The following is a 16,408-nucleotide window of genomic DNA, read 5'->3' as shown; positions in this document are numbered from 1 at the left end:
ACGGTGAACTTTGCTAATTTTATCTATCTGCATGGATTTAAACAAAAGGCTAGTAAATCTAAAAACAAAAACAAAAAACACAAACCAATTCTTCCTATTCAAGATCATATTATATATTTAATAGAAACTTTCCATCTGGTTATCTTTGCAAATTTGTCCCTCCATTCAGAATGCATATAAACATGCATTTGTATGTACACGAACACATACAGACATACGCACAGATATACCCACACGCTGTGTATTGAGATCAAATCCCTGACTTTGCTTACAGTTTCACTTGCACCAGAACTAGAAACTTTTACATGCTCAGGTTTTCTCAAGTCAAAGTCTTGACTAATACAAGAGCTAGAGCTGACCCCAGCTGAAAAAACATCATGACTCCACTCTCATAAAATTATCACCACTATCTGATTTATTAAGTATGAGAGTTCAACCTGTGATATGCAGCAAGCATGTTGCATATACTCTGTCTTCTCCCTCTGACCTCACGACTCATAAGGAAGACAAGCATAGCACACACTCATTAGACGTTTACTCGAGGCGCTCAGAACCAGGATGAAGATCCGGATAGGACAAGCTTAAGTGTTTGCTCAGCTGACTGATGAAGTCACGTCGGACTTCTCAGTTATGCCTGTTACTGCTATTACCTATTGGCATGCATTGTCTGACAGACAAACTTGGCACTCACTTCCTCTTTGAGCTGAGCAAACGTTTTCCGAACCCCGTCCCGGGAGAACACCAAGGCATCACGGTCGGGAAACCGCTGGACTGTCTCATCCAGGCACTGGCCCACAGTTTTGGTGAGAAGTGGGACGTCTAAGGTGCCTTGGACATAGCTGTTGGTCACTCTAGGGGTCGTAGAGGATATCCTCGTGTGTAGGGCACTGTAAAAGAAAAGAATAAGCTGTGAGACAGATGCCGGAAGGGTTCTCTCTGCTGTCCCAGACCCACTCCTCAGGTGACCATCCCACTTTATTTTGAATCCTTATTTAGGATGTCATCCTACCTTACCTCACTGACTTTGCTGCACTGTAATGTAAGATCCAAATGCCAAACCCAAGCCACGAGGTTCAGATCAGGAGTCTGGTTACAAGACAGTATATTTTTAATATAACCCACCAATACAATCCTTCCAGCCTAATAATCCCAGGAGGGATTATCAATCGGCCTATAGTACCAGGAATAATGCATGTGATTTGAAATTCTTGACAATTCAACCCTGGGTCATCCTTGTAGCCTCTCCTTAAGCTGTTCTAGTCTGAAATCCTCTGTCTTGAGCTCTAACCAGAATTAAGACTGCGCTGTAAAATGGCAAGCTGAACGGGCCAAACAAAGGCGGAGGGGGTTTCCCTCAGGAATCAAAGGGCTCGCTCCCAGCAGGCGTAAGCAGAGCAGCCCGCCTGAAGTCAGCAGAGCTCTTGCTTTGCATCAGTGCAACGAGTGTTTCAGCAGTCAGATAGTACAACCAAAAACCAACACAAACGAACAGCCTGCACTTCAAACAGTGCTGAGTCACCCGACTTGGCACTCCCCACCAGCAGCCCTTAGCATACCATGTTACCACCTCCCTCTTGGCACACCCTGAAGAAAGGGACCATACCCAGGGGAAGAGGAGTCGCTGAGATCTGCCACACTCACCACAGAGCTGAAGTCCTCCTACAAACTGTATCCACAGAAACATGACTACAATGGAGCATGACCACTCTTCCTATGGGACACTGCATTAAACTGAGGAAGATGGCTCAATGCATCCTATTTGGGACAGGACCTACCCTCCAGGGCTCACAGACATCAGAGCTGGTATCATCTTTTCTAGATTTCGAGAGAATAGACGCTACCTGAAAGAACCAAGGACACACACAGGGACAGACATGTGTGCTCTCGTTTACCTCTGCATGTCAGGGACACTTTACTACAAACACTGCTCTGCCAGGAAGCCTGATAACAAACCAAGACAACATCAGCGAGCTTCAGCAGGACTCAAGTACACTAGTGGGAACCACAGGCAGCCACCTCAGTAGGACAAGATCAGAAAGACCTCCAAAAGCACTTTGAAAGCACCTACTATGGCCCAGAGGGCCCTGGGGCAGATAGACTTCCTCGATAACCCCAAAGCAGCCCCAGCACTTGACCCACTTGGACATGTCCACATTACCTGGCAGCACGGGTGGATCCAGAGGGTGCCAAGCCTCCATCACTTCCCTCAAAATCCAAGCTCTGCTCACTGATGGTAAAGGAGTCCACACCAGCCCCAAGGGACCAGCAAGACCTAATGTTTCCTGCGCTGCAGTCACTCATCTGGTGTGAAAACTACCTCAAATATTTCTGGCTGTTTGGACAGATCATGGACTTTGCAGTCTGTGAGACTGTAATAGTTTCTGATCTTTCTGCAATGCTAGAAGGTGCAAATAGCTTGGAAGGTACACAATAAAAACAGTTTCTAGGGAAATTCCCTAGATTGGCTTCTCTGTACTGGAAAGATTAGATGACTGGGACACAGAAAAAGAAAGTTAAAATAAAGCCAGAGTTCTGTCATTTTATCTGTCTCTAAGTAGGTCTGCAGGGAATAGGAGGTTCTAATCTTGCAGAGTAAAAACTGTTAAGAAGAGAGTTCAAAGAAGTTGAGCTGCAATTGAGATGCATTTGCAAAGTAATGGTCTGTGCATACAACACTAAGCGTGCAGTACATGCTTTACTATCTCTGTAAGTTAGACCGCAAAGAGTTTATAGCACTGAAGACAGCAACAGTAAAATGAGGAGCTACCAGAGAGATGAGGGAGAGAAGTGCAGAGCCAATAAAGCAGGCTTACAAGGTGGAGTAGGAGGCTACACCTACTGCACGCATTGAGACACAACGGAAGAAGGAGAGCAGGAGAGACATTTCAGGAGGGTGAACAACCTAGGCAGAAATGGCACCACAAGAGCACTTGAAAGGAGCTCAAAGAAATTGCATCTGAGGCCAAACTGGAGAGGAAGTACGCAGTTAAGAGAGGTAGCAAGGAGAGGATGTGGGCAGAGAAGTGGGGAAGAACATTTTAAAATCATTAAAGCTTTCACTGAAGTCTGACCATCAGATATCTCACTCAGTGGAAGAGCTGCAACCTCCCCTCAGATCACAGCTCTCAATGGTCATAGTGCCGCAGTTCTTCTCCCCAGTTTCTCTCTTCACTTGTGCCTCCCCTGATCCCTTCTCTGCTCAAGCAGCCAGCCAGCACTGCTAGACTGCAGGCCTCTGCTTTCTCCCCACTTTCCTCCACGTCCTCAGACTCTCCATTCTTGACTTAAGAAACGACCAAGAAGGGCAGGGTTAAGCATCATTTCTGAGGTGCGTTAGCTCAGAAGACAACTTGTTGTGTGCAGATCCATTGTATAACAGAAGGGGATCCATGCCCCCAGGGAGAAAAAACAGATCAGCCTGAGCTTAATTTTTTCCCATTCATTAGGGGATTAATATTCTGCAAAATCTTTGTGACATTTATCACAAAAGACTTGTTGTCCTGCCAGTAAGAAACAAAAACTAGCATCAAGTTGCTTCCTGCTCTAAAGGGCCAAGTTCTTCCTTGTGATAAACATAAAACAAGCTTTTACCTGCTGAGAGGGAGTTTTACTCAAAGAACTGAGCAGATGACCAGACCTTCTTTCCCCACTCCTTTTCAGCAGATGGCAGAGGGCTGTGCAACTCCCACTCATTCTATTCATGCAGTCACTTATTATATCAGTCTGTGGGGTAATTTACACTGAGGTTGGAAGTATTGCCAGAGAAGGAGGAGAGAGGACAAAAATCAGACAAGCGTTAAACAGAATTATCTTTTATTGTTTGAAAGTTTCTGGGCAGGGCACATAAATAAACTAGGAGATGAAACAACGCTCTGCAGAAGAAAAGTCTTTTATGAAGGTTGAAAAAGCTCTCCCTGACCTGAGGGAAGGAAGAATGACCCCAGGAAAGCAACAAAAACCAGTGCAGTCTTGCACTGACATGGCCCTACACTGTTTGAAATTGTGACCAGACAAGTCGCTGTCAGAAGGCTGTAGGGTGGCTCTGAAGAAGCAGTTCCAGTCACTCACATTGGCACTCAGCGCCAAGGCAGGTGAGGAAACTGGCAATGCCACCAACTTTGCAAAGATGGTCAGCAGAGAGTGGCACATTCTCACCCCTCCAAAGCAAAGGCCAAGTCACCACCAGTTTCAGTGGAAGCAGAATCTGTCCCTAAATACTGCACATTTCTCCCCATCAACCAACTTAGAAAGAGAAAAAAAGCCTCTGCTTCTTCCCACGCTGAGTTCACTGCAGGGCTTGAGAAGGGAAGAAAAGGCTGGAGCAGTCAGAGAGCAACTGCTGACCTAGTTGCACAAGAGCACTTTCCCCGAGTGCCACTCTCTGAGGTCACCGAGAGCTGAGCAGGCTCAGTGCTTTGCTGCATCAGAAGCAAGGAAACAGAAGCATTTCATGTCCTGCACAGTTTCTCTGGGGACTCACGCCCAGGGGAACCGCTACTAATGGGTAAAAAATTTGGTCTGACACATTTCCCCACTATGTGGCTGCAAAAAACAAGAGGACACTGCAGAGAGGAGGAAAAATTGTGAGATAATTCAATCAAAATCCAGACTGTCCAGTTAAACCAGACTGCTGCTCTCTGCCAACACCCTGCACTCAATCTTCTTCCTCTCAAGAGTTGGCTACCACTGCCAATGAAAGGGGCGATATTTGACAGTCACAACTTGGCAAAGCAGCTAGACTGTTCATGCTTTCTAGTCTTACTCTCTCAATATTTTCCAGGCCTGAAGAGCCAAAGGGTTTCACTGACCTCAGAGGAGTCAGAATTTCACAGTAAATGCATGAGGGCTTTTTATTTGACAACACAAGAGTTCTTCACATGGTCCTAAACAAAGTCTCTCCTGCAGGAAAGTGTAAGGGCCTGATCCTCACTCAGCACATGCAAATCCAGAGCCAAATGATAGTTCCTCCTCCTGTCTTCATGGCAATGGCTCCCTCCCTATCCCCAAATATGGGAATGAAAGAACAACAAAGAACAGTGAAATATTTCTTTAAGAAGCCCTGTAATGCTGCACCCCAACACCTCTGTGAAAGGACTGATGGTTACCCCCCCTTGCACAAAAACATGCATAGCTTACTATCAAAAGTCCCAAGCATTCACACCTCTAAATGAGGACATCAGCATCTTTGAAATTAGGGCCTAAGACATCTCATGCACTAACTCTTCTCAAAGTGCTTCCTCACATGGTTTCCTCAAATACATTAAGGAAGCAGAATTCACAGCTGTCATCAAACTAGACCTCCCTGAATTCTAGTCTTGTGCTTGCATGCGGTTCAGCCTTTCTGTATCACATTTCCTAGCCATGGTAAAAATGTAAGTTGTAGGAAAAAACAAAACTGTCTTGGAAGCACTTTGAGAGTCTAGCACGGAAGGAACTAAGCAGACACATAAAGCATGCGTTATCAGTAACAGCATGCTGAAAATAATGTACGGTCTGTCTCGCTCCTGCCTCTAGCCAACAGCAAGTATACCTGACCTGAAAGAATGTTTCAAGAGACCTCTGCAAAGAAAGGGTCCATAATATTGGGAAACAATTTGTTTGGTCATCTTTGTTACAGTATCAGTACTGCTGGAGGTGGAACAAAACTGGTGACCCCCTGGTCTGATCTTATGACAGTTCTTATTTTCCTGCTTCAGCTAGAGGATAGCAAATAAAACTATACTCACCCTTGGATATCAGTGTAGACCATTAAATGTAACTCTCCCTGAGAGCATTTGCTTTCTCTTAGCAACGCATTCCAGCAGCAAAACAGTCTGCAGTGCCTGCAAACAAGCCAACCCCATCGCTCACCTCTCCTGCAAAACTTTCACACCTTAGAGTTTAGCAGCGTAACTGAACGGAGAAACATCAGAGACCTGGGGGGGAAAAAGCAATCCTCTCCTTGTCTCCTGTGAAAGGAAGGCAGCTGGATCCTCAAAGGCCCAGAAATCTCTCCTGCCTGATTGTGACAAGCAGAAACCACCAGACTTAACAAGCACTCTTGACCAATCCTAGGAGCTATGTGTATTTATCTCTGAATAGCCTCAGCTACCATTTTATAGTTGTGGATTTAAGATAGCTAGCTTTATTTTCCACCTTTAATTTTGCACCTGTCTCTACAGAAATTATCACAAGGGAAGGGAGAAGAGCACAGGGCAGTGCCCCAGGCTGCTCAGAAGCAAGGCATCGGTGTAACCTTCTGTGCCCCTACAGTGAGCACACAAGAAGGCTCCTGCTTGGCAACTGTGAAGGACATTGACCTGACCTGTGCCATCCCCTCTTCACATGTGTAAAAGGCCCTGACCTGTGCCATCCCCAGTTCACATGTGTAAAAGGCCCTGCCCAGCCATGGCTTGGGAACAAGCCTGACTACAAAGTTCCTATTAGGAGAGGCTCACGCACTCCTCCACCAGTTCCCTTTGTTCAGGGAAGTTTACCAGGACCTTATCTCCCTAAAGCAACAAGCTTTGGGTCTTTCATATAACACAACTGCAATAAAAGGGTGGCAGAAATTAACCCTGCTCAGCTCTATCTCTACCTTTTTTTTACTCTTTAAAACAACCCTTTGTAGTAAAGTGTTAACCAGATTTTAATTACTAGTTTGGTTTTCTTTGCTTTGGTTTGAGGAATAGTAGATTTCCCAGAGCTTTAACAGAGCTTTCAGATGCTGGATTCCCCTGACTTTTTGGTTTTATTTTCCACTATGCCCCTTTCCCTTCTGCACTCCTCCTGCCAAAATGATAAGCTGCTTGCTGCTAAGAGCAGAATTTAAAAAACTTTTTTGTTATTAGAAAGAGCAAGAGTTTAGCGTTCCCCCTCCCCCCATTTGATTTTTTAATGCAAATGCTATGTGTTCTGCTCCTCAGTTTCTTACAGTTCTGGCCTGGAGTCCAAACTACAATGAATTTAACATCTTGCTTCTTGATACAGTTTCATAAGAACAGATTTTGGGCCCACAGTCTTGGCTCCACATGGGCACCAACCACCTCACTCCTCATCTCAACCCCAGCTGAAAATAAGCACCTAGATGTTGCATCTGAAAAACAGGATTTGCTCCTTACAGTTTTTGCAGAGTTACTCCCTGGAAACCATACCTCCCTGTACGGAGCAACCTCGGAGTGCCAGTTAATCCTCCAAAGCCTCTCCCATCCCAACCTAGGCATTTTTCTATTACTGTCCTTTCCCACCAGCTTCTCCCAAGAGGCCACGTTGAACAAAGGCAAGGCAAAGAGCTGGCTGGAACCAACGAACCCAAGAGCTCTGCGGCTCCTCAGCACCCAAGACCTGCTCCCACCCCAGTGACCTGCATCACCTGACAGCCAGCTGCACCCCAGGGAGCCTCTGCATGGCCACAGCGAGGACAGTGACAATGCCAGAAGAAGCCCACAAGTCAGAGCGGCAAAGGGAGGAGGAAAAGCTATTCAGTATGCTTCACATGACTGCAGTTGGGATGAAGCTGTCACACAAGGAAAGTTCAGCCTGGGGCACACGTTTGCGTCCCCTCTGTGTGTTACACAGGAATTGTCCCCAATCCTGGTCCCTGCCCCACCAGACCAGGGGTCAGACCAAGGGATGCAGCCTGTCTCCTACCACTTTGGAGGGATTTTATGGGAGCCAAGGGGCAGCAACACATGCAAAGAGCAAAGCCTCTAGCACCCCTGAGCTGATTTTGGCCTGTTTGCACCTGGCACCCACATGGCTGGGCACCCACATCACTCTGAACCTGCCCTGTAGACCCATATGCCCTATAGCTCCCCATCCCCAGTCCCCCACAGCCCTCTATCTCCTGTCCCCACAGCCCTCCATCCCATCACACATAGCCTCTGTTCCCCATAGTCCCCCAACCCCTGACCCCGGAGCCCCCCACCCCCTGTTCCCACAGCCTCTGTCCCCTATCGCCCCCCATTCACGGTTACCCACGGCCTTCCACCCCACCACACACAGCCTCCCCTCCCTATAGCCCCCCATCCCTGCTCCCACAGCCCCTGTCCCCCATAGACCCCCTCCCCTAGAGCCCCCCGTCCCATCACATACGGCCTCCACTCCCTATAGACCCCCACCCCCAGGGCCGCCCATCCCCTGCGCCCACGCTCCCCGTGCCCTATAGCCGCCGTGCCCGCAGCCCCCGCCCTACCTGCCGGGCCGGGCTCCCCGCGGCCCGCGCAGCAGGGGCAGCCGGCGGCGGGGCAGCGCAGCGAGCCGCGCCGCGGCGGCCATGCGTGCGGCGGCGGCAGCGGGTGCAGCGGCGGCAGCGGGTGCAGCGGCGGCGGCGGCGGCGGCGGCGGCGGCGGCGGGGCCCGGCCGGCTTCCGCACCGCCCTATACGGCGCGGCGGGGGCGGTGCGCTCCGCGGCCCGCCCCGGCCCGGGCTCGGCCCCGGCCCCGGCCCCGGCCCCGGCCCCGGCCGCGGCGGGAGGGGGCGGGGGGCCCTCACGGCGGGGCCGCGCAGAGCCGCTGCCGGCCCCCTGCGCACCTCGCCTGCGCCCCACCGCCTGTCCCCGCTTCGCTTTCTTTCCACGCCGCCCCATCAGCCTGCTTCTGCCCAACCCCAAATGCTGCACCCCAACCACGGCCTTTCCGTGCGGCCCAAATGAACCCCGTCACCCCGGGTGACATGGACTTTGGTGTGAGGAATGGAATGGGCTCCGTGTCAAGGCAACCAACACCGTCGCCTCTGCTTTCCTTCACCTTTACTGCCTGATGCCTGAGCCCTGTGAATCACTAACTGGAGCTAATGAACAAGGACATCAATTTTGGCCTCAGAACTGGTGTATCCAGTCCCTATCTGGTGTGTCTTGCTCATGCACTCAGGGCCAATAATAAGGATCATCAGATCAGAATTAGATTGGTAGTATTCATTCAGCTTCATCCAGCAATTCCTCTCCCTTCTTCTTGTTAAATGTCCCTCTATCCTTCCTCTTGCAAAGTGAACAAATATGTCCTGATTTCTCTGTCTCATTTAGGTTCCAAGTCTTTTTAGACATGCACGGGTAACTAACTGTTTTCACGTGTGCCAGTCCCACTAAAATCAATAGACAGGACAGTTTATGGATTTGTGTACATGATGTAAGGCCGTATGACATTCATGGCCAAAAGTCATCCTTTCACTATTTCAGCGAAGCACAGCACAGTTATATTTATTTGTATTGCAACAGCATCAAAGTGTGCTCAGTGTTGTATAACCACAGAGAAAAAAAAAAAGTGATCCAAAAAAATCACCTTTAATAAACAAAAATAAAGCTGAGTTTCAGTTTGATCTTCCCACATATAGATGATTAGCCTATGGGGTGAATCCTGGTTACATATTAAACCAAGAATGATGCAGAAGTTGCAAGGGTCCAGATTTCAGACATTCCCAGTCATCTGCAGCATTGCACATACATTGCACATTCTCCATACAGGTACAAGATCTGCATCAGGTCTCCTCAAAGCACCTGTGAGTTTTGCCCTCAGGAGCAGGACTGTACATGCCCCTGCCAAGATGGCCATGGTGCCTATCAGGTTGAGAAGGGAGCAGGAGACATGTGAGTCACACGTTGACTATAGCTAACATGGAGGTCAGGCAATTGACTGCCTTGTTTGGTTGTCCACAGTGGGAGATCTGGAAATGGGAGATTTCCTCATCTGTCCCTGGCTCAGATCTTCCTCCAGCCCTTCAAATCTTGCTGTGAAAAGCTGAGAGATGGAGATGTTCTTGCATAACTAGACCTTGCTTTTCTCAAATGTGGGTTTTGTAATTTCAGTCACCAGTGGGAGGCAGAATAATCTGCTCCTAGCAACTTCTTTAATCTCCTGAATGAGAGTGCATTGATCTTAGGCAGCCTTTATTATACTCTCTCTGAGGCACATCCTTGTTTGCTGTTTTGTGGTGCCTTTGCTCAGAGACTCCAGAGCTCTTGATTATCTCAGTGTTGTTAAGACACCTAGCAACAGCTTAAATACCCTATTCAAAAGTACCCATGGGGTACTTTGTGCTGAAGTTGTTAGAAACGTCTTTGTAAGGCCCAGTGCATCACATTTTGCATAGGGGCCAAAAAATTCAAGGTTAGCATTCGCTGTAATCCCATTACTGGATAATACTAATTTGGCTTTGTCCCAGCCTTCTTTTCTCTTTCACTGCCTTTCTCAACAGTGGGTCAGTCAAGGTGAAAGAACATTTCGATTGTGCAGTATTGGAGCTTCCAGATCAAAGCAGGAACATTAACTGCGAATTCCTCCTGGTAAAGAGAGACATGTTGGTATAACCCAACGAAAAGTGAATTCCGCACTCAGTAATTATGGAGGCTATGAGGAGAAAGAAGCAACAATATCTAGTATTTGTAAAGACAGTATGCATGACTTGGTTTCTGTGCTCATACTGGGATTACTGCTCGTTAAAGGGTTAGTTTTTCATGGGACGCTGCGTGAACAGTGACATGACAGGGTGTACATCTGGCGGGCCTGCGGGGTAGGAGCGAGACGCCTTGTTCTCTTCACAGGAAGGTTTCCAGCTGAGGGCCGCCGGGCAGACGAAGCCCTTTCAGTCACCCAGTGAGCGGGGCAGGAACCGGGAGAGGCGAAGCGGCTGCGCGCCCCGCGGGGGGACGCTCCGGAGGCGCGACGGGCCCGGGCCGGCGGCGCGGGCGGGCGGAGGCCGGTGCCGCGGCGGGGGCGCTCCGGGCCGGCAGGGGGCGCGCTGCGGGGCGGCTCGGCGGCGCTGGCGGGCCGAGCGCGGACGTGGACGCGGAAGTGGCTGGCGGGGGCCGCGCCGCCAGCAGCCGCCAGCAGCCGCCTGCCCGGGCCCTGTCGCCGCCGAGGGCGGTGCCGCGAGGCCATGGCGCGCGGCGGCGGCGGCGGCGGCAGGGGGGTGAACCTGAAGGACAAGCTGGACGGCAACGAGCTGGACCTGAGCCTGTGCGACCTCAGCGAGGTGCCGGTGCGCGAGCTGGTGAGCACCCGCGCGGCCCGCGCCGCCTCCCTGCCTGCCCCCCTGCCTGCCCGCCGCTTTGTGCCGCCCTGCGCCTGAAGATGCGCTCTGAGCGTCTCCTGCCTTAGCGAAAAAACATGCGTACGTCAGCAGGAGTTGTCACCTGGACTGCAGGCGTTTAAAATACCTGAGACGAGGATGTTCGTGCTCTGTGAGCTGGATGCGTAGCAGCAGCGTCTGCTCTGTTTCAGAAGAAGCAGTATCTTTAAAACCAGAATTTGGAATCAGAGCTCGATTAAGATAAAATGTAATCTCGGTGGCAACTGCTGAGGAATTCACAAACTGGCACGGAACAAAGCGACTAAAACAAAACCAGCACAGTAGAACGTTGTTGGTGGTGTGTGTGTGTGTCTCTATATGTATGTATGTATGTATGCATATGTATATGTGTGCGTGTGTGTGTATATATATAGGTTGATTTAGTTCTTTGTTTCTCTTTCAGGCTGCCCTTCCGAAAGCTACTATATTGGATTTGTCCTGTAATAACCTCATTTCTCTGCCGGTAAGGTGCTAGAGATCCTTTGTGGATATGAGGCCAGTCTGTTAGGAAATATTTAGAACAAATAACAGGTCCCTCAACAGAGATTCAGTAGGAGGTTTGGAACTAGCACTTCTCTCATTCTTGGGTTGGCTGAATGACAATGCTATCAATTAAGGGGTAGTACTAATGGCAGTTTTTATTGAGGCAGGCATAATGCAGTAAGAGAGGAAAGGTTTGTACTCAGTGAAGATTGTAGCATCTTCCCTGCCAAAGGATCCCTGCAACTTTACAAACCACTTTCATCAGCAATAGAGGCTCAGTTTTGTTTCAAATATATTGCTGCATATCACCTTGTCTACGCAACAGGGGTGTCCACTGTTTTCTACCTCTGTCTTCCAAGGCAGAGGAAGAGGGTGATTTTCCTCCACCACACAAGCAGTTTTGTGTTAAAGATTGTGGCTTTATCACATAATGTGAAGGATATTTCAACATACTCCCAGCCGTAAACATACTCCCTTTGTAAAGATGCTGCCAAGCTGCTTCTGCTTTTTTTTTTTTGTGTCTGGGTTTTAGTCGGACTTCTGTAGTTTGATGCATCTGGTGAAACTGGATTTGAGTAAAAATCGGCTTCAACAACTGCCCTTGGACTTTGGCCGCCTGGTCAATCTGCAGCACCTGGACCTTCTGAACAACCGTTTAGTCACCCTGCCAGTCAGCTTTGCACAGCTCAAGGTAAAACCCATTTGCTAGGCAGTTACGTAAAGCCTTGGGAGGCAGTCCAGGGTCTTGTGATTCTTCTCAAGTTGTTTTCTCTGGTAAAGCATCGGTCCTGCTGGCTACCCGTTTCAAAATTCATCTGGGCTCTGCACCACAGCTCAGTGGAAATTATCTCATTTCTATTGAAGCAACTTCTGCCTGAGCTTTCTACTTGTCTTTTGTACCTGCTTCATTTATGTGAAAATTAAGTAGCTCTTTGCTACTGCTTTGTATCTCTTGAATAATCACAAGACTACCGTGCTCTGTGTGTGCGCTCTTTCAGCCCCCCTTTTATCGTTCTTTTCTGCAGAATCTGAAGTGGCTGGATCTGAAGGACAATCCCCTGGATCCTGTTCTTGCTAAAGTAGCAGGAGACTGTCTGGATGAGAAGCAGTGTAAACAGGCTGCTGTCAAGGTAAGGAATTTACTTGCTATTTTTTTCTTTTTTTCCATTCTTGGATTTGCTGGTTGCTGTTTTTTCTCCTATTGCTTAGCAGGCTGGGCTGCTACTGCAGCAATTTGAAATTTCTTCAGTCAGTGAGGAGCTGGTTCATTGGTAAACATGCAGTGACTTCATTGCTTCCATGCCTGTAGTGAGCAAAGACTGAGCTAAGCAGGATTCTTTTTCATTAATGGAGTTAAGAGTATTAAATGCTGGTTGCTAGGAAAGTGGAGGTGTGTTTAGGCAAAATAATCCATGTCCAGGCTTACACTCCAGAGTGCAAAAATCTCTCACAAAGTTCTGGCAAACTATAAGCTCACTTGAATAGTTGTTGCTGGGAGCTGTGGAGCAAGAATAGTTAAAGTCTGGGTCTGTGTTGCTGCCTTGTCATGCTATTACTTGAAAGAATTCAGTCTCATAAAAGAACAAGTGTTCTGTGATCCTCTGTATTAGCTAGCACCAGTTTGCCTTGTTTGTTTTTTAATGAAAATATCTTTTTCTTAACTGCAAAGATTAAAACAGGAAAGTCAGAGAGTTCTCTTTGGAGCCATACCTGTAAGGCTAAATCAGCTGTGTGCAAATTTATCGGATTAGTAATCAGTCCCTGCTGACTGTCTTCTGCCAGTCTTCAGCTCTGCTCTAACTGTTCTGTTTTGAAATGACTATGCAAAGAACCTTCTGCATTCGTCCCATATTGTTTTCTTGGACCTTGAAGGTACTGCAGCATATGAGAGCAATCCAATCTGAGCAGGATCGAGAAAGGCAACGGAAGCTCCAAGCAGAGCGAGGTAGGCACAAAGAGCCCTCACGCGCTCTCTGCTGAGGACTGTTCCTGATCTCTTTTGATTATATATCCAAATGCACTGATTGCCATCTAACAAATATCTGTAACCATCACAGTTCTGAGGACCCAAGGAGTACTTGGGAAGGAGGGAGAAAGATAGCTTGGGATAACTATGTGGTTTCTTGCCTGGAAAACAGTCAGATCCCTAGATGAAATGTGCTATAGGTATAGTATGAAGGAAGTACATAGGATTTATTTTAAGGGAAGCCTAAACCTGAGGGAGCAAGATGGAAGGTATGTAATATTTTAGAAGAATAATCCAGGGTACTTATTTGATTGTTTCCCTATTCCAGTGGGGAACAGGTAAGCATGTAATAAGGAACAAGGCAATGATAACATAAAGGGAAAAAAAACTTGTATTAATCCTCAGAAATGGAGAAGAAACGTGAAGCAGAACAGCGAGCAAGGGAGGCTCAAGAGAGGGAACTGCGGAAGCGAGAGAAGGCAGAAGAAAAGGAACGCAGAAGACGAGAGTATGATGCTCTGAGAGCTGCAAAACAGGAGATGGAAAAGCAAACTAAAAAAGAAACTGTTCAGACTCGAAGTAAGTTGCATCCACAGTGGGTCCAGGTATACTCTAGAGACAATAATGTAATATTTTAATCTGTGACTTGAGCGCAGCATAGGAAAAATAAGTGGAAGAGAAGGAACAAGACCACTGCCCTAGAGACTGCATCAACCTTCATCAGATTTTTATGGTAGGGGATGGTCAGAATGGCGGGGAAACAGCACAGTAGTAGAATTTATTAGAAATCTAACGGTTGGACAGCTGTAGGAGAGAAAAACAAAATTTCAGCATCTTTGTTCCTGACAGATTGCTGAACTACAAGATTCAGAAAATTCTTCAGCTGTTCCTAAGCAGAACTTCCCTCCATTCAATTCCTTTTGAAGGTACTGCGATATATGTGCAAAAACCGAACTTGTGTAAGAGAGATGCCTTACATCCTGTTCATTGCTGCCTGAAAAAATAAATCTGAAACTTTCATCCTAGATGGATAGATCCTCTGCATCTATTTATTGACCAGTGTAAGGGATGAGAATTCATGACAAAAGACAGCTATAGCACAAGCTATAGTATCTTACCTGGGCTTCTATTTTCTCAATATAGACTGTTCAAAGGTATTTCTGATTCATTCCTCACATCTGTCATGGAATTGTTCTTGTTGCAGAGCCCTCCTCCAACTCTCGTCCACCTCAACCACCGAGGCACAAGCACTCCTGGTCCCGGTCAGTGTTGAGGCTCCTGCTCTTCATGCTGCTGTGCGTTCTCTGTACTTTGGCTGTCTGCAAGCTGACAGAGCTGCAACATCAACCTCTGTGCATCAGTGTGAACACTCTCTATGAGGATGTGGTAGCTGCTCTGCAAAACCACAAAACCCTGCAAAATATGCTTCACCAGAACTCACAGCAGTGATTCTCCTGGATGGGCACTTGCTTTGTCAGCATCTCCTTCCACCATCTACGCAGCCAGAATTCCTATGGAATTGTGTTCTGATGAAACTGCTTTTAATCAGTCAGCACTGATTTGCTGGTCCACTCTGCACAGAGCAGAATTATTGTTCAGATCATCTTTGCTGTGCATGTTTCTCAGCTGGCCTGTAATTCCCATTGTTTGCCCACATTAACTTAAACTTGTTAACACTTCTTACCTCCAAGGGATTTTTACCTAGATCATAATATATAGCAAGCTGCCAATTTACAGGAGTGGGGGGAAAAAAAAAATCCTTCATTTATCTACATAGCTATAGCTCTATAAGGGAGGTAGAAGGTTTTTTTTAATGCATATCCATTTCTTCCTGCCATTTCTATTCATGCTAAAATTGGTGGTATGGCTGTATGGGGATAATATATGTAGGCCTACTCCAGGACCAGTTACAAGTTTGTAGGATGGCTGTGCATCCATATGTTGGAGTGAAGAAGCTGATGTACTATTGAAAGGAGATGAAAATTTTCAATACAACAATTTTCGCAGCAATTTGTCTTGACTGGATGCTTATGTTGCTAATGTGGAACATGCTTACCTTGCTTCAATTTTATTTTATTTTATTTTTTTTAAAGGAAACCACTATAAAACACTTCCTGGCTAAATACAGTAACTATTCACTTTAGCCAGCCAGTGCCAACAAGGCAGCTACAGCTTAAGAAGGACTTCTAATTCTACAGACTGGTTTTTTGTGTGTAAAAAGAGGAGGTCTGAGAGATTGCAGAAAGATGGTGGTGGGTGAGTGACTGCCTGTTCCTGGCTTCTGGTTGTAGCAGCAGTATACAACACTGGGTGGCACTGTTGAAGCATCACATACTAAGGCAGTCTGGTAGAAATGGGCTTCACCTTGGGACTTTTGGAAGGGCTGGGAAGTGTGGCCTTTTGTAGCTAGAGAAGAAAACAGTGGGCAAAGACCTATGAATTATTTACAGTTTACCTGCCGAGAAAAACAAATGGAAGCTTTTCATAGCCTTGGAAGAATTGAACACTAAAACGAATTGGAAGTATTTGTACATGTAATGGTCTAAGTGCAGGTTCCAGAGAATAACCACACTGCAGACTCCACTGAGACGTGCATACATTAGTCATCAGAATTGCTCCTGATTATTGCTGGTAAGAGCAATGCCATGATTGAATAATCTATATCATTTTATATCAAGGCCATCATAGAAGCAGTAAGCCTTCACCCTTGCATAGTCTAATGATAAAGCAGTGGCTCCTGGACTACCTTACAGAGAAAAGCAACAGCAAGAATTTAAGATAAAGGGAAGGAATAACTGTGCATCCCTTTGGCTTAGATGTACATATTTCTTTGTAAGTTTCCCTGAAACAGCTGTAGTCTTTGCTTTTGGTATCTAACTTACCACATCCTTAAAAAGGTTCTTGCTTATTATCCAG

At 47.2% G+C, this 16,408-nt stretch overlaps 2 protein-coding genes across 3 annotated transcripts in view; one reads left to right on the top strand and one right to left on the bottom strand.

Annotated features, from left to right (window-relative positions):
- The window catches only part of ACSF2 (acyl-CoA synthetase family member 2), a 40,713-nt gene extending 32,455 nt beyond the window's left edge, over positions 1 to 8,258 (bottom strand). For both annotated transcript variants that reach the window (XM_067308465.1, XM_067308466.1), the window contains exons 1-2: positions 8,174 to 8,258; positions 692 to 887 (exon numbers count right to left, since the gene is read on the bottom strand). In XM_067308465.1, the coding sequence (XP_067164566.1) occupies positions 692 to 887; positions 8,174 to 8,256 (279 nt within the window). In that variant the 5' untranslated portion in view covers positions 8,257 to 8,258. The remainder of the gene's footprint in view (positions 1 to 691; positions 888 to 8,173) is intronic.
- Positions 8,259 to 10,778: 2,520 nt separating this feature from the next.
- Positions 10,779 to 15,519, top strand: LRRC59 (leucine rich repeat containing 59). Its single transcript, XM_013961712.2, has 7 exons — positions 10,779 to 10,965; positions 11,447 to 11,506; positions 12,059 to 12,217; positions 12,552 to 12,656; positions 13,399 to 13,471; positions 13,898 to 14,071; positions 14,697 to 15,519. Exons 1-7 carry the CDS (start codon positions 10,852 to 10,854, stop codon positions 14,939 to 14,941), a joined length of 930 nt encoding a protein of 309 aa, XP_013817166.2. The 5' UTR covers positions 10,779 to 10,851; the 3' UTR covers positions 14,942 to 15,519.
- The last annotated feature ends 889 nt before the right edge of the window (positions 15,520 to 16,408 follow it).

Source organism: Apteryx mantelli, chromosome 19 (assembly GCF_036417845.1).
Source record: "Apteryx mantelli isolate bAptMan1 chromosome 19, bAptMan1.hap1, whole genome shotgun sequence".
Taxonomy (NCBI): Eukaryota; Metazoa; Chordata; class Aves; order Apterygiformes; family Apterygidae; genus Apteryx; species Apteryx mantelli.
This window is presented reverse-complemented; position numbering and strand designations above follow the sequence as displayed.

Excerpts from the sequence above, each read along its gene's own strand:
- LRRC59 (XM_013961712.2), top strand. The coding sequence starts at position 10,852 with ATGGCGCGCGGCGGCGGCGGCGGCGGCAGGGGGGTGAACCTGAAGGAC. Across the intron at positions 12,657-13,398 it reads GTAAACAGGCTGCTGTCAAG|GTACTGCAGCATATGAGAGC; the intron begins GTAAGGAATTTA and ends TGGACCTTGAAG. Across the intron at positions 13,472-13,897 it reads GAAGCTCCAAGCAGAGCGAG|AAATGGAGAAGAAACGTGAA; the intron begins GTAGGCACAAAG and ends ATTAATCCTCAG.